This window comes from Microtus oregoni, unplaced genomic scaffold (assembly GCF_018167655.1).
Source record: "Microtus oregoni isolate MIOR12 unplaced genomic scaffold, Mior012 000029F_ref0000214, whole genome shotgun sequence".
Taxonomy (NCBI): domain Eukaryota; kingdom Metazoa; phylum Chordata; class Mammalia; order Rodentia; family Cricetidae; genus Microtus; species Microtus oregoni.
In genome coordinates this window covers 4066753-4090417 of record NW_024543088.1, presented here as the reverse complement: position 1 = coordinate 4090417, position 23665 = coordinate 4066753, and the positions used below count along the sequence as shown (strand labels likewise).

Sequence of the window (23665 nt, the reverse complement as noted above, 5' to 3'; positions counted from 1 at the left end):
TTAATCCCAGCACTCAGGAGGCAGAGTTAGGTGGATCTCTGTGAGTTCGAGGCCATCCTGGACTACAAAGTAAGTTCTAGGCCAGTCAGAGCTGTTACACAGAGAAACCGTCTTGAAGTAAAAAACAAAGAAACAAAGAATAGTTACACCAGGTGTGGTGGGTGGCACACGCCTGTAGTTCCAGCACTTCAGAGGCTAAGGCAGGATGCCCTCTAGTTCTAGGCCAGACTGGATTACAGTGAGAGAAAGTACACAGAAGAGAAGGCCATGATAGAGGCTGGAGGGTGTGTTCACAGCTAAGGAGCACCTGCTGGCAATCACTGGCAACTAGGAGAGAGGCCTGAACAGACTCCCTCTCCATGTCTAAGGGCGTTCCTCTTGGACTCCTTGTTTCCTGTAGGAGGATTAACTATTTTTGAGTCTTTTTGTTTGTTGGTTTCTCGAGACAGGGTTTCTCAGTAGCTTTGGAGCCTGCCCTGTAACTAGCTCTTGTAGGCCAGGCTGGCCTTGAACTCGCAGAGCTGGGATTTAAGGGACGTGCTGTCACCACCTGGCTATTTCTGGGTCTTAAGCCATCTAGTTGTGGTAATCTGTTACAGAAGGTATAGGGTACTACACATTAGACAATACTTATAAAGGAAACCAAATGTCTCAGTAAAATTCAATTTATTTATTTGTTAATTTATTTTTGAGACAGGGTTTCACTGTGTAATCCTGGCTGGCCTGGAACTCACTTTGAGGACCATGTTGGCCTCGAACTCACAAAGATCCACTTGCCTCTGCCTCCTGAGTCCTGGGATTAAAGGTGTGCACTACCACAGCCCAGCTGATTTATTTTATGTGTGTAAGTGCTTTGCCTCCATGAATGTTTGTGCACCATGTACATGCAGCACCTGCAGAGGCCAGAAAAGGCATCAAATCCTCTGAAAAGAAACCAGAATGGATGTGAGCCACCATGTGGGTGCTGAGTTTCCAACCTGCAAGTGTTCTTACCCAATGAACCACCTCCCTAGCCCCTGCTGGTGTTTATTTTTAACCTAGGTAATTTAGCCAAGTCAAGTTCATGGTGAGCAATGATTTCTTAGAACTTACTCCTCTTGTCTCTTATCATGGAGACTTCTGGGATCTTTCTGAGGGGAGGGGTTTGTAAAAAAGGTCCCTTTATGTAGCCCAGGCCACCATACCTGTCATAACCATGCCTTCTTAACCTCTCCTAGTAATTTACAAACCTTATTTCATCCCTATTTTTAATGCCAACCCAAAATCTTGACAATCATTTAAACTTATACGTACCTATCAATGCCTAGGCACCTCAGCTATCTCTATATCTTTCTCTCCTCTTCTCCTTTGCTATATTATAAAACATTCTGAGCTAATTTGGAATTCCTAAAATACATTTTTCATATAACTCTCTTCTTGTTTAGACTTAGGTTTTGCTGGCTTCTTTGCATATCTTTCTGTGTGTGACCATTTTAAGAGGCACTGTCACCACCTGTGATCCAGGCTGAAACTGAACTGTATGACTGCCCCAGCCTCCCCAGTGCCAGAATTACAAACTTGAGCCACCACACACCTGACTCTGTGCACTTTCTGTATCCCATGGACGTATCTCTTTGTTTCAGATATATTTACTCAGCTAGTCAACAGACAATCACAAGAGGTCTTAGTGACTAACTTTATGGGTCCTTGCATATCTAAAAATATCACTGCTTTTTTCATTAGTGACAGTCTGGACAGAGTTCTCAGTTTTCAATCATTTCCCCCTCACACTTTAGAAGACACTGTTTGGCTACTGTTACTGACACAGCAATCTCTGGTAACGCAGCTCCAGACTTCCTTGATCTAATCAAACCTTTCCTGATTTATTTATAAACCCCAGTGCTACTTCTAGACTCCAACACAAGGACCAAGCCAAAGTTCTTTAAGCTGTCATCACTAGAGGCTGACAGCGCCTCCTAACTCAAAGAGGCTCACTCTAAAGATTTCTTTGTGCTTTCACAGGGTGACGTGCAGCAAGACATGGGGAGTATACCGGATTCTGAGCTGCAAAGTGAGATTATCTGGTGTGTTCTTAGACTCAATGTGTGTGTGTCTCAAAACTCACACATTGTGTAGGTTTGAGGCCCGAACCTACAACAGCCTGTGGAGGTAGAGATGGTGAGGGTGATTAAGGTGATACATGCTCATCTGGGGTCCCTGGAGTGGCTTCATGAAAAGAGAAACTTGCTCCACACCGCACCACATGGAGGATCGGTAAAAAGTGGCTCTCTGCACTAGAACACAACCATGCGAGCAACCACGATGTGAGACTGCAGCCCCCACAACTGCGAGAAGTAATGTCTGCTGTTTAAGCCCCCAATCTGGGGGCTTTATCCGTTTATTTATACATGCCAGTTCTTATGCGTCCCAGGTGGGCCTGCAGCTGGCTTTGTAGGTCCTCTTGCCCTCCTGTTTCTACCTTCTAGTGCTGGGGTTACAGCCATGCACCACCCAGCCTGGTTTTCAGTCTGTGGTATTTTGTTGCCAACAGCTTAGCTGACTAAGCCAAGTATCACAACCACATCTACAACCAAATGATTTCGGTACTTTTTTCCTCAGCAAAATGCTATGTGCAGATTAAATAAGTTTTTTGTCTTTATTGAGCAACTTAATTATAAATAATTGAATAGAACCAGCAATTAGCATAACGATACATTTCAGGTCAAAAGGGACACAAAGTGAAATCTATTAAGCAATTCACCACAGTCTGACTAAACCCTGACTCCCTTGAATGTGGTGGGCAGACACCACAGGGCTGACTAGAGAGAGTATCTGGACTTGGAGCTCCCCACAAATTGAGCCCAGGGGCTCCCATTGATTGCGCCTGCACTCAGAACCCCACACTGTGAGAAAGGCCATTAGGTCCAGGTAACAGTTCATCTAGAAGCACCTGCTTTACCCTGCTTGTGATGAAATGAAATACCAACTCCATCTTTTCATGTTCCAGGGGAGTCAGCCACTAAAGCCAGCCAATCATTTGCACACCGCAAGGCTGTAACGGTTCTCTCACCTTTTTGGGGTCCATGTTGAATTTCTTTCTTCCCATGGCTATTTGCTTGTTCCTCTGAGTAGTTTTGCTATTGGTTTTAAACAATTAAAAAAAAACCATTAGTGAGCACTTCCACAGAGTGCAGCAGAATCACACCCTCCTGTGCCTTTTCCATCTCAGGTCAACCTGAGACACAGAGACAACGGGGTCCAGCACAGCCCACCGCCCTCAGGAACTCTTCTTCAGAAACGGTAATGGTGGGAAGCAGTGCCTTTCTAAAAAAAAAAATTAAAAATACAGCCCCTCATGACACAGAAAGATTAATCCAGAGTCCCAACCCTATAAAGTTGGTGAGGACATAGGAGGCAGGGAGGAGGAATGAATAATTCCAAAGTCTCCCACTTCCCAGCCCCGCCCTTACAGCTATTGGTGAGCTCAGCTAGAGGGAAGAGGCAGGAATCAAAAGGGTAAGGAACCTGAAAGTACAGTGGTGAACACTTTACCTCTCCTCCACTGATGTTAAGTTATCGATCTCTGTCATCACTTCTGCAATTTCATATTTCAGCCTCTGTCAAAAAAAGAAAAAAGAAACTGGGTCATAGGGTATCTTAACTATCATACATTCAAAGGTTCAGAGACTCACATGAGCATCACAAGGCCAAAACTCAACACCTGTATCAGTGAGGTAGACTAAATGTCAGAGCAGCACAATGTGCACATGCACGCATGCACACACATGCACACACAAAAACAAATGTCCGCCTGTCATTAGACACATCAAGGGGGTCCACTAGGCAGGTTCTGAAGTACTTGTATGGAAATAATTAAGAAGGAAGTAAACTACAGAAGCATGTAGAAGCATGTAGTGGGTCCTCAGCTCACTCCACTGCAGTCACACAACTGGAGGTACGGGCAGCCTCATTCTCAGAGGAAGCTGAACCCCAGATATGTCTAGGTTGACACCAGGTTTGCCAATCAATAGTCTCATGACTGTCACTTCATAAGAGATGAAAGACAAAATCCCATGGGGCTAGAGAAATGGCTCGGAAGTTAAGAGCATGTACTACTCTTCCAGACAACCTAAGTTCAATTCCCAGCACATACGTCAGTCAGGTGGCTTACAACCCCCTTTTAGTCCGACTGCAGGGAATCCCACTCCTTTGTGGCACCTGCACTCGTGTGCATTTACCCACACACATACGCATAATTTAAAGTAATAATAAATATTTAAAGTGATAATTAGCTATGATTTTTTAAAAAAAAAAGAGAGAGCGAGAGAGATGAAGCCCCCAAGGACAGGCCCAACTCAGACACATCAGAAGCAAAGGGACAGAAACTGTTTACTCTCCACCGGCTGGATTCCCTGCCTCCCTGAGTCTCAGGCAGCATCCTTGGAGACAGGATGAAGTGGCCAGTGTTCAGGGAAGTGTTTATATTATTGAGCAGTATGATCACTACTGTCCAGATGATATCCATTCTCAATCCTTTAGACAAAGGACTTCTCTGGGTTGCAAGAATGCAAGCTAACCTTGAGCCAAAGCTGCCACCAATTACCTCTCAAGTACAACATTTTATTCAGAACCCTATTATGTGTGTGCCAACAAGTTCAAACTTAAACAAGTTCCTAGAAAGGAGCTATTGTCTAGGACAAGGCCTGCTCTACAGTCAGTGGCCTATGAGGTGACATTTACTTTGGCAATGACAATGACTAGGAAGCTTCTCAAACAAATGACCACACGACTGACTTTCCTGAGGAAGCTCCACACCAAAGGACCCAGGAGGCCTCTGAGCTGTCTCTGAAGCACCACAGTCATCCCAGCTCTGAAACTGTGGCTTCATTCATCTCCTCTCCTGTGGGACACCCCTCAGCCATGGCCTCTGAGTCAAGTACACAATGAGAGGAGGCAGTGTTTATCCATCTGTTTTATTCATCTTTGTCTAAATTTGTCATTCTGTTCCTACCACCACCAAGTAGGCCCTTAGTATACAGCTAGAATCATCCAATAAGTGCTTGTCTGTTCACTCAAAGGATACTGGACTGCCCAAAGGGCAGGCACCTATCTAAGTGCTTGGGTAAAGGGCAGCAGGTTTATCAGGCTGCTGCCACTGTCTACTCCAACACTTGTAACTCTGGGGTCACACAGTCATCTACTAGGAATGCTGGTCCCACCACTGTGGTCTCTGTTCCAGAGCTTGTGCTGTCTGGGATGGAGTCTTGGCCCCTCAGTCTGGAGAACTCCTGTCTCTGTCTCTATGGTTCTCACATTTCTCCTATTTTCTTGAAGCTACCCTATTCAGTATTCCACACAAACTCAAACTGGACACTTTGCTGTTGTTTTACCTCAATGTCATCAATAAGTTCCTTTTTCCTTCGACGAATGTCCAAAAGTTCTTCTCGTTCTTCTAATGACAGGTCTTCAGGCACTGGGGAGAGAGGGGGAGGTGTCAACAACGTCAGAGGAAAGCTGATGAGGCTGTGGACTGGCAGTGGGAAGCACCCTGACCTTCCCACCCCACCCCACCGAGACTGCCTGCTTCTCTAGAGGAAAACAGAAACTAAAGGACACTATCCACATCTGCGTACACCTCACTCCACCAAAAGGCTGGTTAGCCTGCCCAGAGTCTTACTAACAACCTTCCCCACCCATAGAGCCCTGATGAGAGGTTAATATGGTGGGGTACTTCCCTGTACCCTCATGTGTTGATCACTATAGACACTGGCCAACGGAGGCCTTCCTGCCCGACTCAGCTCTCAACTGTTTCTTAGCCTTTCACTCTCAAAGTGCTACATCTGTAACACATAAAACATGCACTGAACCAGACACACAAGAAAGGTCAAAGTGGTTACAGTGCGGGGAGTGAGAAACAGTGGGAAAACAGACTGATGCTGACCTCCCACTCAAGCCCCACCACAATCTTTAGAACTACAGACTTTCTTATGAATATCTAACTGATAGCATAAAAATGCGCGTCAGTCTCACTAGATTGGCTGGAGTGGGGGTGGGAGCAGGACGTGAAAAGCATAAAAGGGCACAGATACTCTGGGAAGCACTCAGGTACATCAGCAGCATCAAGGATGCACGTGCCACATCCAGCAGCTTTCTTTATATACAGTAGAAAAGCTTCCAGCAGGGCAGCAAGAAGCACAATAATGTTGAAGCAGCACATCTTATAGACTAAAAACAAAGATGTTAAATGTCATCCACAGCAGGATGAGTAAATGTGCTAGGATCTCACACAGAAGTGCGAGTGAGGAAACTGTGAGCAACAAACGGGTGACTTCAGGACATTAGTGGAGACATAAGACACATTTCCTTATGGACCACAAAAGCAAAAAATAAGCAATATGTTGTCTAGGTATTGTCTTAGTTTTGTACCTTGCCACCATGATAAAATACCCTGATGAACTCATATTATGGGAATAAGAGTGTATTTGGCCCACCATTCCAGTCCACTGCTAGAGGGATGCCATGGGAGATTGAACACACATCTGTGGTCAAGAGAAGAGAGCAATGAGTGTGTGAACCACAGCAGTACCCAGCCTGCTCTCTTCATTCACTAGGACCGGCCCAGAAAATGGGGCTGCCCACATTCACAGTAGGCCTTTCCCACCTCAGCCCAACAGAGAAAAATGACACATGGCCATAGCCACAAACCAACCTAATCTAGAAAATTCATCACCTAGACTTCTTTCCCAGGTGATTCTAGATTATGTCAAGTCGACAATTAAAACTAATCATCATGGGACTGGACAGATGGCTCAGCAGTTAAGAGCACTGGCTGCTCTTCCAGAGGACCTGGGTTCAATTCCCAGTACCCATATGGCAGCTATGTAACTCCAGTTTCAGGAAATCCAACATCCTCACATAGACATATACACAGAGAAAACCCAGTTCATATAAAGTAAAAATAACTTAAAAAAAGAAAAAAACCCTAACATCAAAGGCATTTAAACACGTCATAAAATAACCAGAACAATAAATGCAGTGTCCATAAAGAGCATGGCCTCTAGGGAGGGAAGAAAGCATGGAAGAAAGGTGAAAAGCAGAGAAGACGTAGTATTACTAATTTCCTTCTTCCTCTACTAGCTCTAAACCGAAACTGAATGACACCTTAGCAATGTTCTCGGGCAATCTTCTAAGCCACGGTATTACGAAGGAGAGAGCTACTAGACAGGGCTGTGAAACAACTGAACCCCTCAGACACCATGAAGACAGCCATTATTATCTCTATTTTATAACTGCAGCCAAGAGAGATTAAATGATTTTTCCCTAGAGAAGAGATACTGAAGACATAATGGGGCTGGAAAGATGGCTCCGTAGTTAAGAGCACTTGCTGCTCCATCAAGAGGCTCAGAGTTTGATGAACCCAGTACCCACAACAGGCAGTTCACAAGTCTCCATGACTCTGAATACAATAGGTTATATGCCCCTTCTAGAATCATTGGACAGATGAACACACACACAAATAAAATCTTTTTAAAAGAAATAATGCCCCAGAAAACCATGTGTATCCAGTAAACAACATGAACACACACATCCAGATGTTCAACATCAAGCACAAACAACTCAGATTTACAAGCTGTGCAGTATGCACTGGGTCAGACTAGGAGCTCCACGGGTCCCTAAAACCACCGTCTTCTGCTTTACAGAGTCCTTCTGCTTTACAGAGTGCCAGCTTCATCACAAAACTGGCTTCTACCCCATAGAGCTAAGGCTACATGCCTTCTCACCCCAGGATCCTCAAGCTTCCTCCCAGAAGGTCCTATAGGACATCTCCTTAACTCTCACTGGCCAAACCTGTCTCAGGTCCCAGTTCACACTAATCAGCAAAAGCAGAAGACATGCCTGACACATACAGCATTCAAAGATAAAATATAAAGGAAGTCAAGAATTCATATTGGAGAAAACCAGCAATGCCCAACACCCAGAAAGATGAAGCATAAGCAAGCATACACTTTTTGTCTCTTCAAAGTTATTACTCTTACCACAAACATCTACTCTAACAAAAAGAATATTTCTCAAAATAGCCAGCTTCCAGAGTGGTGTCAGCCTGATATCAGAGAAAATGTACTCCAGTCTGTCCACCAAACAGATCAGCCTCCTGAAATTAACTCTAAGTAAACCTTTCTTCTGCAGACTTCTGCAATATGCATGTACAAAACAGGGGTCTGGAAAGAGAGCTGTAGGCCTCAACCTTCTGCAAGACAGTTTTTCTAAAAACTTCTACCAAGTCTTCCTCCTCCCACTGGAGGACCAGAGGGCTGCCAAGAGTAAATAAAGATGAACGGAAACACCGGGATTATTTCCTTCTGATGATTCCAATGTTCCTTCAATTGGAAACATGCCATGGACTGCCTGAGTTTTTCTCTTCCTACAATGCCTGTCTTATCCTTTAAAGGTAATGAGGAACTAAACAATGAAGGGTTGCTCATTCACGTTACCAGGAATTCCAACCAAAACCTGCCTGTCTAAAAAAAGAGAGGAGCTGCCGAAATGGCCAGCATGAGTTTGATCCCCAGGACCCACAAGGTGGAAGGAGAGAACTGACTCTTGCAAGTTGTCCTCTGACCTCCACACACACACCATAGTGTGGCATGCACATGCATGCACACACACGAAATGTGATTTTAAAAAGGTAACTTGTGTCAGGTCTGATGATAGTGTTATAGTTACCTAGGAAATATCTTCATTTTCTAGAGATTCATACTCAAGTATTTTGGGGTACAAGGCTATTATATCTAAATTTTGCTCTGAAAGATTTCAGGAAAAAAAAGAACTGAGCAAACTAAAAACTATTGAATCTATTTGGTTGGTTATCAGTTCTACATTCTAAGTTTGACGTTTCTAGGCTGGGTGTCGTAGCATGAATTCTAATTGTTCTTAATAAAAACTCGGAGTCAGCTATCGGGGTGAAAGCTGAAGGATCAGAGAAGAATTGCGGCAGCCACTAGAGTTCTTACTTTTATCAGTGCACAGACCACAGGGGCGATCCTGTCCTCAGACTGCCTGCTTCAGACTGCTGCCTCGGACTCACTGAGCTCTTGTCTCCTCCCGCCTTATATTCCTCTCTCCGCCCAGCCATATCACTCCTGTCTCCACCTCCCTAGTGCTGGGATTAAGGGGATGTGACTCCTAAGTGCTGGGATCACCCTTGTGTGGGCTCTGTTTCTCTTTTAGACTGGATCAATTTTATGTAGCCCAGTGTGGCCTTGAACTAAGGGAGATCCCTCTGCCCCTGCCTCCTGAGTCCTGAGATTAAAGGTGTGCACTACCACTGCCTGGCCTCTAGTGGCTTAACTGCATTCTGATCTTCAGGCAAACTTTATTTGTTAAAACACAAACAAAATATCACCATATGCTGTGGGAACTCCTGTCAATGGCCTTCGAGATGCTGGACCACTTTGGGCATGGTCTTGGGGTACTATAAAAACATGTAGAAATGTGTGGTCTCTCTCAGCTGCTGGATTCCGTTCCTGTTCCCCACTCGTGCAGAGGACTGTTGATCCTTGAGTCTACCCCTAAAGAACCCTTTATTATACTCAATTCTCAGCTAGAGTGGGACGACTTTATTGCAGTCCTCTATAACCATAGGTGTGGCAGGGCAAGTTTTTACTCCTAGCACTTAGGAGGCAATAGCAAGTGGATCTTTGTAAGTTCAATACCAGCCTGGTTTTCATATCAAGTTCCATGCTAGCCAAGGCTACATGGTGAGACCCTGTGGGGGGGGGGGGAGAAGAAAAGGAAGGAAAAGAAAAAAATTAAAATTTCTCATGATTAAAAAAAGATCCCTCCTACTCCCAAAAAAACCACTTGGCCTTAAATGGTTAGTATCATCTCTTCTATAACATCTTTTGAAGGATTTGGCAGAAACAGGCCTGGGAAATAGCAGAGCACTCTTCTGCACTGACTAACAGGGTTGGAGTAGTGTTAACTCAGTGCACATGTTAACGCACAGGATAACAGAACATGGTAGACTATTCCTGGACCAATCTCTGCACTGCTTCTGTCACTTCTCCACCTTGCCGTGATGCCAGAGAAGGCCCCATCAACATCACCAGCAGAATCTCCCTACAGCCACAGGATCTGCGGACTCACAGCCATTTCACATGTAGAGTGAAACGCAGGCAATGCTCAGGGGAGGCTAACTATCCTTCCCCAGTAACACACAATCTTTAATATAGGGCTTGGACTCACATTCTGACATCTTGTACACGCTGTCACTTTGACTCTCTTGGCTTAGGTGACACTCTTGACAAAGATGTCATAATGAAAACTATTTCCTCCAACTTACAATAAAAAAAAAAGGCATAGCCTGGGAGTACACACCTTTACTGCCAAGACTGTAGAGGCAGAGGCAGGCAGATCTCTGTGCGTTCAATGCCAAACTAGCTACAGAAGGAATTCAAGGACAGCCAGGGTTCCACAGAAAAACCCTGTCTCAAAAAACCAAAAAGGAAAAAAAGAAAAAAAAAAGACAATGGTTTCCATCCATCATGGTGTTTACCAACTATAAGAAGTGCTCAACAGAAGGAGTATCTCCATAACAGAAGGAGTATCTCCATAACAGAAGCAACATGAAGCAAAGGCTCCCTCTGTGCTTTCTTTCCTGGCTGTAAAAATGGATGACAGCTTCACTGTGGAGGGCCTTGACATCACCTGTCTGTGAGTTGAGTTTTCAGCAGAGGTGGGGGTGTGCCTTCTGGGAGGCTAAGGGAGTCATCTGATATAGTACTGCTTCTCCTGAGTGTGACATCAACCTGAAGTCAGCCGCACGCAGTGAAGTACATTTCCTGTAAGCACAGTTGGTCTGATGAAACCTCGGCTGGTGCTCAGAGTGTGGCTCCCACATCTCCTAGGAGGAGGGCTGGGGGGTCTGCTGCAACATCACAGTTTCCATTACGCCCTACTGAACGAAGGTCTTTTACACAGACCTTCTTGGGAGTCTCTTCACTATTTCTCAGTCAACGGTGACGCTCACAACACGCGCACCTTTCCACCTACTGTGTATCTGTGTGCACCTCTATTTGCTGTAACTGATGTTAGTGTCACTGTTTCTTTTCCAGTTTAGAAAACTGTCAAACATCAGTTCATCAGACTAGAAGTACTCTGTTTGTGGTAAGCCTTTCTTGACATTCCTAATGTAAGTCTTTGTGAGGATTCAGTCTCCACCCCATTCCCTTTTCCCTTTCTTCTCTCCCTTTCCTCCCTTTTATTTGTGATGTTGGGTATGGAGGTCTTGGCATGTTAGGCAGTTACCCACCACAGAACTATATCCCAGTCCAGCTTTGATCCTTTTTCTGTTGGGGGTTGGCAGGCCTTGCACATGCCAAGCCCCTGAGCTACATCTCCAACCCTTTCTTACTTTGAGACAGTCTTGCTAAGTTATCCAGATTGGCCTTGAGCTCACCCAGTGTTTAGGCTAGGGGAGAGGGGTAGGCAAAAGGTGGAGACTGCTCAGTTTATGACATCTTACTATATCCTGCACCAAGGCCAGAGCAGTGAATATAGAGGTGTGGGTGAGAAGCGCCTCCTCATGATACAGAGCAGTCAAGGCAGAGAGACAGGGAGGACACTGCCGGAGCATATCCATGCTGGTAGCTTATCCTGTCTGTCCTACACGTTCTCGCTGTGGTAAAAAACAAGGGATTCTTTGATGAATCCTCCCAGAAATCACAGTGTTTGTAACTTAGAGAACCACCAGTGTGGTCAGGAGCAAAACAGGGAAGCCTGACAAACACTGGGTACCACCACCCCATCTCGGAACACCAGGAGGCTGTGAAGCCAATCATTTCAGGAGCCACTCAACAAGTTTGAGATATGATGACCATGTGAAAGTACACCTCATATAAACCCTGTGACACACAACTTTTTCATGTCAACAGGTATGTTATGTGAACAAAATAATGTTTTCCTGACACTGGCTTTCCAGGGTGACAGTCTACAGCTCTGACCAGTGTTTCCCACACTTCTTTCTGAATGAGGGTGAGTGGTGGTGACATCTGGATTAAGCTATTGAAGATCTGGAGATTTGGGCTGTAGTTTTGTGGTTTTCATTTATTCCAACTCTGAGTCTGCTGTATCCAGGGTCTCATTCCTAGTCAGATTTGTGTCTGTTCCTCACTGTGAACTCCTGTTCCTAGAAATGCTTTTGAAGGCTCCAGATCATGTTTCATCGTCTTGCCTCAGTCCCTCTCTCGTTCTTGTCCCTCTCCCCACTAGTGTTACTGTTTCCCACTACTCTAAATGCTGATTTTTACACAGTTGGCTTACGTTAAGCTTTGAATACCTGAAGTTATTTTCTATAAAAATTCTTGTAATTTTCATTTTTCTCAAATGAATTTAAACTTCTCTCTTATTTACAATGAATCAAAATATTTGCGCTTGTAAAAAAAAATAACAAATGCTGATTAACTATAATGACTAGTCTGGCAGTAAAATCCCTGAAGCAGGTTGACTCTACCACAGAATTCTGACCACAGGGAGACAGGTCTAAGTTCTTCATTTGCATAATGAGGGGTTGTATAGAGTCAGAGACTTCTAAGAAAGCAACAGGACCGAAAGCATGAGTCTATGATAGTTGTAAGACAACAGGCAGAGCTTCAATATTTTGGTCCAAATTCTGGATAGCTAACCTAAATGTTTTCACAAAGGAAAACAGGAAGGCAGGCAGGCAAGAAAGACTGTGTTTCTGCCACTGGCAAGGCTTCAGAGAAGATTCAGAACAAATTCATGTCCTGGACCAGTCTTTGTTTTCTCAGGTACCTGCCTCCCTCAAAGGATCTGCAAAACTCAGATTGGTAAAGTCTGCTATCAGCCATGGGTAACTAAAACTGAACTTAAATTTTTGACCAATATGAAGGGAAAATTAGACAAAATTCCAAACATTGTAAAATGTCTTTCAGAAAAGAAGGTGAAACAAGCTACTTTTTCAGACAACAAAACTTAAAAATAATTAATCTTTAGCAGATCTGTAGGTGGGTGGGCAAGGGGTATCAAATGAAAATCTATACAAAACATTGTCAAGTGCTCAAAGGGCAGTTGTGTGAGCAAAGATTTTCCAGTCTTGATGCAAATCTCTCGAAAAGATTTACTGCTGCTGTTGAAAACAAAAGCAAACAGGGTACTGGTTCAGCAGCTCTGTAAAAGTAAAGAGCACAGGACAGGGAAGAATTAACAGTCATCGCTATGAAACTCTAACCTGGTCAGACGCAGGAATGCACACCTGCACACTCAGCATCAGAAAGCTGAGGCGACAGAACCATCTAGAGCTACCAAGTGAGACTTTGCCTCAAAAACAAAACAAAAAAGGAGAAAAATATTATTCTCCTGTACAGAAATGGTGTATATTTGATGGGAGACTATGATAAGTTGAATGGACATATTATAGGGATGGGGAGATGATTCAGAGGTTAAGAGCACTGGCAGAGGACCTGGGTTCGATTCCCAGAGTTCCCTTGGCAGCTCACAACCATCTGTCACTCCAGGGGATCTTCTGGTCTCTGCAGGCAACAAGCATGGACAAGGTGGATAGTCATACAAAAGGCAAAATGCCCATACACTAAACAGATAAACAGCACTGCTTTAAAAGCAGAGTATAGTACAATGGTTGGGAAGATGGCTGAGTGGGTAAAAGCACTTGCTATGCAAGTGTGCGGAACTGAATACAAGTCTTTAGCACCCACATAAGAAGCTGCTGTGGCTGTGCACAACTGAAACCCAAGGACTGTGGGTTACCAGGGCTTTCTAGCCCCCTGCATGGCTCAAGTGAGTAAGACAGAGAGTGGTAGAACGGGACACTGAGCATCCTCCTCTCTCCTGTACATATGCCCCCACACAGAAATACAGCCCCCACCCTACACAAAAACCCTAAAGCAACTAATCATTTTTTTTCTTTCTCTTCCTTTTTTTTTCTTTTTTTCTTTTTTTTTTTTTTTTTTTTTTGGTTTTTCAAGATAGGGTTTCTCTGTGTAATAGCCCTGGCTGTCCTGGAACTCACTCTGTAGACCAGGCTGGCCCTGAACTCAGATCTGCCTGCCTTTGCTTCCCAAGTGCTGGGATTAAAGGCGTGCACAACCACCTCCCACCTGCAACTAACAAATTTTGCACTAACAACATTGTGTTGAGAAAGTGGAATTACTGCTTTGTTTACCACATTTAATAAAATTCAAGAATCCATCAATTATACCCTTTCTCAGACACTGAAATGTAGAAATATTAATATCTCAGAATCAATGAATAATAGGGGACTTTTGTACATAGTTTAGGAGATGTACTGGTATTTAACATTTATAATGATATTAAAAATAAAGAGATTCTTTTTTTATTCATTTTATTGAGCTCTACATTTTTCTCTGCTTCCCTTCTTTCCTCTCCCCTCCCCTCCAGACCTCTCCCATGTTCCCCATGCTCCCAATTTACTAAGGAGATCTTGTCTTTTTATACTTCCCATGTACATTAGATCTATGTATGTCTCTCTTAGGGTTCTCATTGTGTCTAGGTTCTCTGGGATTGTGCTTTGTTGGCTGGTTTACTTTGCTTTATGTTTAAAAACCACTTATGAGTGAGTACATGTGATAATTGTCTTTCTGTGTCTGGGTTACCTCACTCAATATGATGTTTTCTAGCTCCATCCATTTGCCTGCAAATTTCAAGATGTTATTCTTTTCCGCTGTGTAAATGTACCACATTTTCCTTATCTATTCCTCAGTCGAGGGGCATCTAGGCTGTTTCCAGGTTCTGACTCTGACAAACAAAGCTGCTATGAACATAGTTGAGCACATGTCTTTATGGCACAATTGAGCATCCTTTGGACATATACCCAAAAGTGGTTGTTTTCTAATTTTCAAATAAAGAGTATCTTAAAGACAAGAAAGGACTTTCTAACAATGAACTTACATTCACAGTCTCATTGTGTGAGGAGTTACAGGCTGCAGAGGCTGTGATTTTCTTGGTTCGGGTTGCTGCTGTAGCTAAGGTCACCTCCTAACGCACATTCTATCACTCACGCACATTCTCTGCGTCACACACACCATCAGAATTAACATTCTGCTCCACAGCTCTCCTGAGGAAAGACAAGATCCAAGACTTATGAACTGTGACCAGAAACATTATGTTTTAGGGACAAGAAGTCAAACATGATAACTTAACAAATTATCCAATGAATAGAAATATGATCACTTGATTACTAACCCATATGTTTTTGTCTCTTAGCTGCAGACTAAAAACACTGCAACTTTTAAATTTACTTTCATTTCAAGTAATAAACACCAATGCAGTAAGGCTAACTTTCCTGTTGCCATTTGATGTATTTTCCTTATTTTTTGGTTAGTTCAGGGACATGCCAGTCGTACATGATACTAGCAAGGCATGAGTCTGAACACTGGTCTCTGCTGATTTACTAAATAGGAACATTCCTCACAATACATTTCCTACATTCCAAATGCCAATGATGCAAATATCACTAAGTCTGGGTTCAGAACAACCAGCAGGGAGATTTGACAGCAAGAACAAAAGGGCAGCTGGGGCCAACAGGAACAAGCACTGAGCTTAGGATCTCATCACCAAGAGCCACTTGACCTCCAACAGGTGATAAGACCAGTCCAAACATTCACATCCAAGTGGGTCACTTGGCCAGTCACATGACTACCGCAGGAAGGCGAGGAGGAGAGCTGCAGCTAGCCAGAGTATGGGGTGAGTCACAGGGCCAGGTAGGAACTCAGGGCCTCAAGCTCACATGTGAATCCTAGTGGCTGCAGGAAAGTGTCAGCTTTCACACTGGTTACACCCTCTTGGGTCCCCTCAGCGTCCACTGTCCCTCTTTAGTGTTCCAGGATGCTTGTTTAGTCTTCTTTGAATTAAGTAAAACAACTGAAGACAAAGAAAAACGGAATAATCTGCCACCTGTGCACCACCGTTGAAAGGACAACCACGGAGAGAAAAGATCTGAGACAGGCGCTGAGCGATGCCAGAGAGAATAATCACAGACTCCCTCGAGCCACTCTGAAGGAAAGTCAGGTACACAGACAGCATCTCACAGACTAAGAACTAGGAACCGACAACAGCAGCCAGTGGATTGGAACAAAAACAAGCTTCGCCCAAGGTACGGACAGTTATAAACCATAAACAGTAGACCTGACTAGATTTCATACTAAAACTTCTGGGCAAAGCAGGAAAGGAATCAAGCTTCAAATCCCAACAATGGGATGGTAAAGGTCAGAATGAGAGGAAATATCAACATTAAAAAAAGATAAGCAGGGGCTGGAGAGATGGCTCAGAGGTTAAGAGCATTGCCTGCTCTTCCAAAGGTCCTGAGTTCAATTCCCAGCAACCACATGGTGGCTCACAACCATCTGTAATGGGGTCTTCTGGCCTGCAGGCATACACACTGACAGAATATTGTATACATAATAAATAAATAAATATTTAAAAAAAAAAAGATAAGCAGACAAGTGGGCCAAGGTGGTAGCCCTTATTCCTTCCCCAGCACCACATTATAAATCAAAAACAAGAAAAGAGACACAACGCCATTAGAGACACAAAATATAAAATATCAAAGCAGGAAAAAAATAGCATACAGTTTTCTACTGTTGGAGAGAAAAAAACAAGTCCACAGTAACTTATAGTTTCTTATAACTTATAGTCATGAAAGAGAACCTGTTTCTCACCAGTGCCTCCAGACTATCTTTTTTTTAAAAAAAAATATGGAACGCTTCGCGAATTTGCGTGTCATCCTTGCGCAGGGGCCATGCTAATCTACTCTGTATCGTTCCAATTTTAGTATATGTGCTGCCGAAGCGAGCACCCTCCAGACTATCTTAAGACACTCCTATGACCAAGGAAGAGGACAGATGTGACATGTGCAGGCTGAGGTCTGCACCAAGCCTCACATCTCATCGCACTCTGGAGAAGACAAAGCTCACATCCTTGAAGGAAGAAACCACAGAGCCAGGAGCTGCAGACACCCCAGCTGTTACAGTCACCTCAGTCAAGTCCCCAAACACCACGTGCTCAACCCCCACATGACTTGCCAGCTGAACATAGCAGGATGAGTGAACCCAGCAAACCAAGAGACAGCATGCTACTGCATTTTCTAACACTTGGGGAATGTGACACACAGCGATGTGTAATTGGTACGTAGACAACGAATATCAAAGGTTACATTTAAAACCCTGAAGTTTCAAAACTGGACAAAAAAATAAATCTAAGTTTTATGTAAAAGAGGCACATTTACAACAAACACAGTATGTAACAATTAAAAATAAAAGCACAGGCCAGGCGGTGGTGGCGCACGCCTTTAATCCCAGCACTCGGGAGACAGAGGCAGGCAGATCTCTGTGAGTTCGAGGCCAGCCTGGTCTACAAGAGTTAGTTCCAGGACAGGAACCAAAAACTACGGAGAAACCCTGCCTCAAAAAATCCAAAATAAATAAATAAATAAATAAATAAAAGCACAGAAAGCAGTGGGAAGGGATAGCTCAATGTGTTAAGTACTTGCCATGGAAGCATGAGGCCCTGAATTCACATCCCCAGAGTTGGGGAGAAGGTAAGGCAGAGAGGGAGATATACACACATGGGGCTCTGTGTGTGTGTGTGTGTGTGTGTGAATATGTGTGCCTGTGTATGTGTACCATATATGTGCAAGAGCCTAGAAAGGTCAAAAGCGGCCGTCAGATACACATAGTTCTAAGTCCCCGTGTGGATGCTGGCACTAAACTTGAATCCTCTGTAAGAGAAGCAAGTGCTCTTAACTGCTGAGCAATCTCGCCAGCCCCCAAGACCACATTTTCACAGGGAACATTGAGAATAGGCCAAGAACAGACAAAAGTAATCCATGGTGATAGAAATCTGAGCAGTGGTTAATCTGGGGGTTGGAAGGTGCTGCCTGAGAAGGGCAGGGCAGAGCTTCTGTGGTGGTGCCAAGTACTCTCTATTTTAACGTGGGTGGTCACTTCACAGTGCATGTACCCAGCATATACAGACATAAGACAGCTTGAACTCTAGGGTACACTTAGCATTTGGGTGCTGTGTTAGCCAGATTCTTGTCACCAAGACAAACATCCAAGATAATCAGCTACAAAAGGTTTATTCTGGCTTGGAGTTTCAGAGGTTTTAGTCCACAGTTGTTTGGCCTGTTGTTTCTGGGCTTGGGACAAGGGACAAAAGGTCAGGAAGAAACTACTTCATAGCCAGGTATGGTCAAGAGAAAGGAAAAAACAAGAATCTAAAAATCCCCTTGAAGAGCACACCTCTGATGTCTGATGACTACAGCCTCCCTCTGTACCTCATCTCTTCAAGGTCCACCATCTCTCAAAAGTGCCATAATGGGAACTAAGTCTTTACCACAGAAGACTTTGGCAAGTATTTGCAACCCAAATTACAGCACACACTTTATTATCCTTAAAAGTCTCCATCTAGGGACTAGGGGATGATTTAGGGGGTTAGAGTGCTTGCTCTGCAAACATAAGAGCCTAGGCTGAAATCCCAAGCATCATGTAAGAATCCAGGTATGGCTATGCAAGCCTGTAATCCTGGTACCAGAGGAGTAGAGACAGGTGATTCCAAGAGCCCACTGGCCAGCCAGCTTAGCCCGACCAAGTTTCTGGTTCAAAGAGAGGTTCTGTCTCAATGCAGTAAAGAATCTACTCTGACTGTACATCTGCACACAGGAACATATGCGTATCTCTCTCTCCCTCCCTACTCCCCTCTATCACACACATACCTCTTAAAAATTTTAAAGTCTATACCTGAATAGTTGACTCCTTTCGATCCTTGATAGAAAAACTTTTCCTAAAAAATAAAGGTACTAAGATAGCATCTGAGAACCAGCAGTAAGAACGAGTGTTAATCAGTGACTTGCCACTATCAAAAAAGCCGACTTTGTATGGTATGGGACAGATTTTTTTTATCCAAAGTTATTACTTTTATCTCCCAGTAGACAAAATGGTTTAAAAATTAGCACACTGTCTTCCTGAAAGCAATCTACAGATTCAACGCAATGCCCAGCAAAATCCCAGCAAAATTCTTCAAAGACCTCAAAAGAACGGTACTCAACTTCATTTGGAAAAGCAAAAAACCCAGGATAGCCAAAACAATCCTATGCAATAAAAGAACTTCTGGAGGCATCACAATGACTTCAAACTCTACTAAAGCTACAGTACTGAAAAGAGCCTGGTATTGGCATAAGAACAAACAGGAGGACCAATGGAACCAAATAGAAGACCCAGATATTAATCCACACATCTTCTTTGATAAAGTAGCAAAAAATATCAAATGGAAAAAAGAAAGCATATTTAACAAGTGATGCTGGCATAACTGTATATCAACATGTAGAAAAATGAAAATAGACCCATATCTATCACCATGCACAAAACTCAAATCCTAATGGATCAAAGACCTCAACATAAAGCCAGCCATACTGAACCGTACACTTGAACACATTGGCACAGGGAACCACTTCCTAAATAGAACCCCAACAGCACAGACACTGAGAGAAACAATTAATAAATGGAACCTCCTGAAACTGAAAAGCTTCTGTAAAGCAAAGGACACGGTCAACAAGACAAAACGACAGCCCACAGAATGGGAAAAGAACTTCACTAACCCCACATCAGACAGAGGTTTTATCTCCAAAATTATACAAAGAACTCAAGAAATTGGACACCAAAAGATCACATAATCCAATAAAAAAAAATGGAGTACAGACCTAAACAGAGAACTCTCAACAGAGGAATTTAAATGGCTGAAAGATACTTAAGAAAATGTTCAACATCCTTAGTCATCAGAGAAATGCAAACCAAAACAACTCTGAGATTCCATCTTACATCTGTAAGAATGGCCAAGATCAAAAACACTGATGACAACTTATACTGGAGAGGTTTTGGGGAAAAGGGAACACTTCTGCATTGCTGGTGGGAATGCAAGCTGGTACAGCCCCTTTGGATGTCAGTGTGGTGATATCTCAGAAAACTAGGAAACAACCTTCCTCAAGACCCAGCAATACCACATTTGGGTATATACCCAAAGGATGCTCAATCGTGCCACAAGGACATGTGCTCTACTATGTTCATAGCAGCTTTGTTTGTCATAGCCAGAACCTGGAAACAACCTAAATGCCCCTCGATCGAAGAATGGATAAGGAAAACACAATGGAGTACTACACAGCAGAAAAAAAATAACAACAGCTTGAATTTTGCAGGAAAACGGAATGGAGCTAGAAAACATTATTTCGAGTGAGGTAACCCAGACCGAAGAATGGATAAGGAAAATGTGGTACATTTACACAATGGAGTACTACACAGCAGAAAAAAACGACATCTTGAATTTTGCAGAAAAATGGATGGAGCTAGAAAACATTATTTTGAGTGAGGTAACCTAGACACAGAAAGACAATTATCACATGTACTCACTCATAGGTGGTTTTTAAACATAAAGCAAAGAAAGCCAGCCTACAAACCACAATCCCAGAGAACTCAAGACAACAGTGAGAACACTAAAAGAGACTTACATAGAACTAATCTACATAAGAAGTAGAAAGTAGAAAAAGACAAGATCTCCTGAGAAAATTGGAAGCATGGGGACCTTGGGGGAGGATTGAAAGGGGGAGGGGAGAGGCAGGGAGGGGAGCAGAGAAAAATGTAGAGCTCAATAAATATCAATAAAATAAAAAAAAATTTAAAAATTAGCACACTGGTGCTGGGCGGTGGTGGGGCACACCTATAATCCCTGCACTTGGGAGGCAGAGGAAGGTGAATCTCTGTGAGTCTGAGGTCAGCCTGATCTACAAAATGATCTCCACAACAGCCAGGACTGTTACACAGAGAAATCATCTCAAAAATTTAAAATAATAATAAACAAATCTGCACATTGTATAGATTAAAAACAGCAAAAAGTAATAATCAGAGCAATAATTACAATTCTTTTTAAAATGATTGCCTTGTTTTTAGACACAGTGTTGCATATTTTTTTAAAAAAACTGACATTGCAATGTCCCCAAATTAGCCTTTTGGACTCCACATAAACATCCTCTTGACAACTGGTATGTATGCCAACCCTCAATTGTTGCTTTCCTGTTTGGTGCTGCAGTCAACCACCACTGAGGAACAGAAGAACCACTGTGTGCTACTGAAGGGAGTGGGAGAGGGCAGTTTACTCCCTGGCTCTATCCAGCAAACTAAACAGAAGAAACAAGAACTCAGCCAGCTCTCTAACATCTGCAACAAAATGTTTCCTTGGAGTCTCTGCTCTGACTGAATTTCGGCAGTAGGTTTCCCATGTGATCTGTGAACCTCCACCAGAACCACTCAGAAGCAAATGTCTGGGGTCAGAAAACGCTCAGTAAGTGCTTACTACACAGGTATGATGACTGGAGTCTGGGTTCCCGCACGCCTTTAATCCCAGCACTCGGGAGGCAGAGGCAGGCGGATCTCTGTGAGTTCGAGACCAGCCTGGTCTACAGAGCTAGTTCCAGGACAGGCTCCAAAGCCACAGAGAAACCCTGTCTCGAAAAAAAAAAAAAAACAGGTACAGCTGTGCACACTTGTAATCCCAAGGCCAGGAGGTGGAGACAGGAGGATCCCTGAGCAATTGCCAGCCATTTCGCCTGAACAACAAAGAAAACTCCAGGTGCAGTGAGAGTTTCTACCCCTAAACACGCCTGACACAGACCTCTGGTCTCCATGCACCCCTACACATGTGCACATACACATTCAGAAGTACATGTCTGAAACACAGTTCCCAGACCTTTCAAATCAGAACCTCTAGGAATGATTCCAAAGATTCTGAATTTTAAAGAGCTTGTGGAATGATTCCACTAAATACAGAAACCTGAGAATTATTAAAATGTAATACTAGAATTGCTAAGATGTACTGGGAACATGGCAATCCAAATTCACGGACGCTTGAAAGCAATGTTATGCTTTAGATCTGGAATGATTTCGCGAATGGGCTCCTGTGCTGAGGACTTGATGCCAATGCAGCGCTATCCAGAGCTGGAGCTTTTGAGACGGACTAGAGCACGGAGGCTCTGACCTCACCCATGGGGTAATCCACTCACACATTCATAATCTGATGGCCTTATTGAGAAGTGGTGAATCCTTTGGGGCGTGGGGCCTGACTGGGTAAGTAGGTCATTGGGAGTTTCTTTACTTCCTGGCAGCCTTGAGGTAACAGCCTTCCTCCACTACATCCTTCTGCCACTGTTTCTGCCTCACCATAGGTCTACAGCATGGATTGACACTGGGAGCCAGGACAAACTTTTCTTCCTTTACGTTGTCTCAGGTGCTTTGCAACAGCAGTATAAAGCGGACACTAGTCAGGCACCTGAAAGTCAGATGTGGTAGTGCACACTAACAGTAACTTGAGAGGTAGCAACCAGAGGATATTGAATTCAAAGCCATCCTGAGCCACATACGTGAGATTGTCTTAGTCAATGTTCTATTCCTACAAAGAGACACCATGACCAAGGCTTGCTTACAATTTCAAAGGCTTAGTCCATTATCATCATGACGGAAAGCCTGGTGGCACACAGGCAGACAAGGTGCTGGAGTAGTAGCTTAAGAGTTCTACAATCAGATTCACAGGCAGGAGAAAAGAGGACGACACTGGGCCTGACTTGGGGCTTATGAAACTTCTAAGCCCACCCCCAATGATATACTTCCTACAGCAAGGTCACACCTACTCCAACAAGACCACACCTTCTACTCCTTCTTAAGTAGTGCCACCTCCCGATGACTACGCATTCAAATACACGAGCTTATGGCAGCTTCTTATTCAAGTCACCAGAGTCCTTGGCTCAAAACACCAAACTGAGGAAGACTGAATCTCACAGAAATGCTGTCTCAAATCTGACGTCTATCACACATTAGTTCTGTGACCTTGACCTAGTTATTTAACTTTATGTGACTCAATTTTCTCACCTAGAAATAAGCAATACTACTATTTTTAAATTAAATCTCTTCTTGATTTTGAAATTTTAAAATAGGTACAGTTTTTAACAAAAACAAGAAATGATTTAAAATTTTGAAGAATGCTTGAGAAATTAACAGTGGGCAGTGATACTTTCTACCCTAGATAACAATAGAAGAAAATAAATGACATTTTATATCAACCCTGATAGACTGGTTCTTTCTACATCCAGAAGGTAGGCTGTGAAGGAAAGAGAGTTTCACAGATACGTGATAGGAGCTGTGCAGTGGCACTCTAGAGGACAGTGTGGCAGCCTCCCACAAACCTAAACACAGGCCAGCACACAACTGAGCTTAACACCATGTCCACACCAAGTCTTGCCCATGAACATTTACAGCCGCTATCTCATTACTGCCCATATCTAGAGAAGCATTATGATGTCCTCTAATTGGTAAACAGATATAGAAACTGATACATTCCCGACAATGGAATATTATAGAAATAAGCTATGAATGGGCTAGTGAGTTTTTTGTTGTTATGACAAATACTTAGGAGATAGTCTAAGGATAAGATTTATTTTGGCTCACTGTTCTAAGCCAAACTTGGATGAACCCACTGCTTTTGGTCGAAGATGAGGAAGAATACCATGGCAGAAGAACATGCAGTAAGTAGGGCCAGGAAGCAAAAAGAATGAGCAATGACAAGGGGCTGGGAGACAAGATCTTTCTTCCCA

General features: G+C 43.4%; 1 protein-coding gene and 1 non-coding gene across 2 annotated transcripts in view; both read right to left on the bottom strand.

Annotated features, from left to right (window-relative positions):
- Cyth3 (cytohesin 3) overlaps window positions 1-23665 on the bottom strand; it is a 106230-nt gene that overhangs the window by 20065 nt on the left and 62500 nt on the right. The window contains exons 2-4 of the mRNA XM_041678099.1: window positions 5370-5452; window positions 3532-3596; window positions 3050-3116 (exon numbers count right to left, since the gene is read on the bottom strand). Coding sequence (XP_041534033.1) covers window positions 3050-3116; window positions 3532-3596; window positions 5370-5452 — 215 coding nt within the window. The remainder of the gene's footprint in view (window positions 1-3049; window positions 3117-3531; window positions 3597-5369; window positions 5453-23665) is intronic.
- Window positions 16725-16831, bottom strand: LOC121465196. The gene has a single exon (XR_005976627.1). It is a non-coding gene; the product is annotated as a U6 spliceosomal RNA (small nuclear RNA).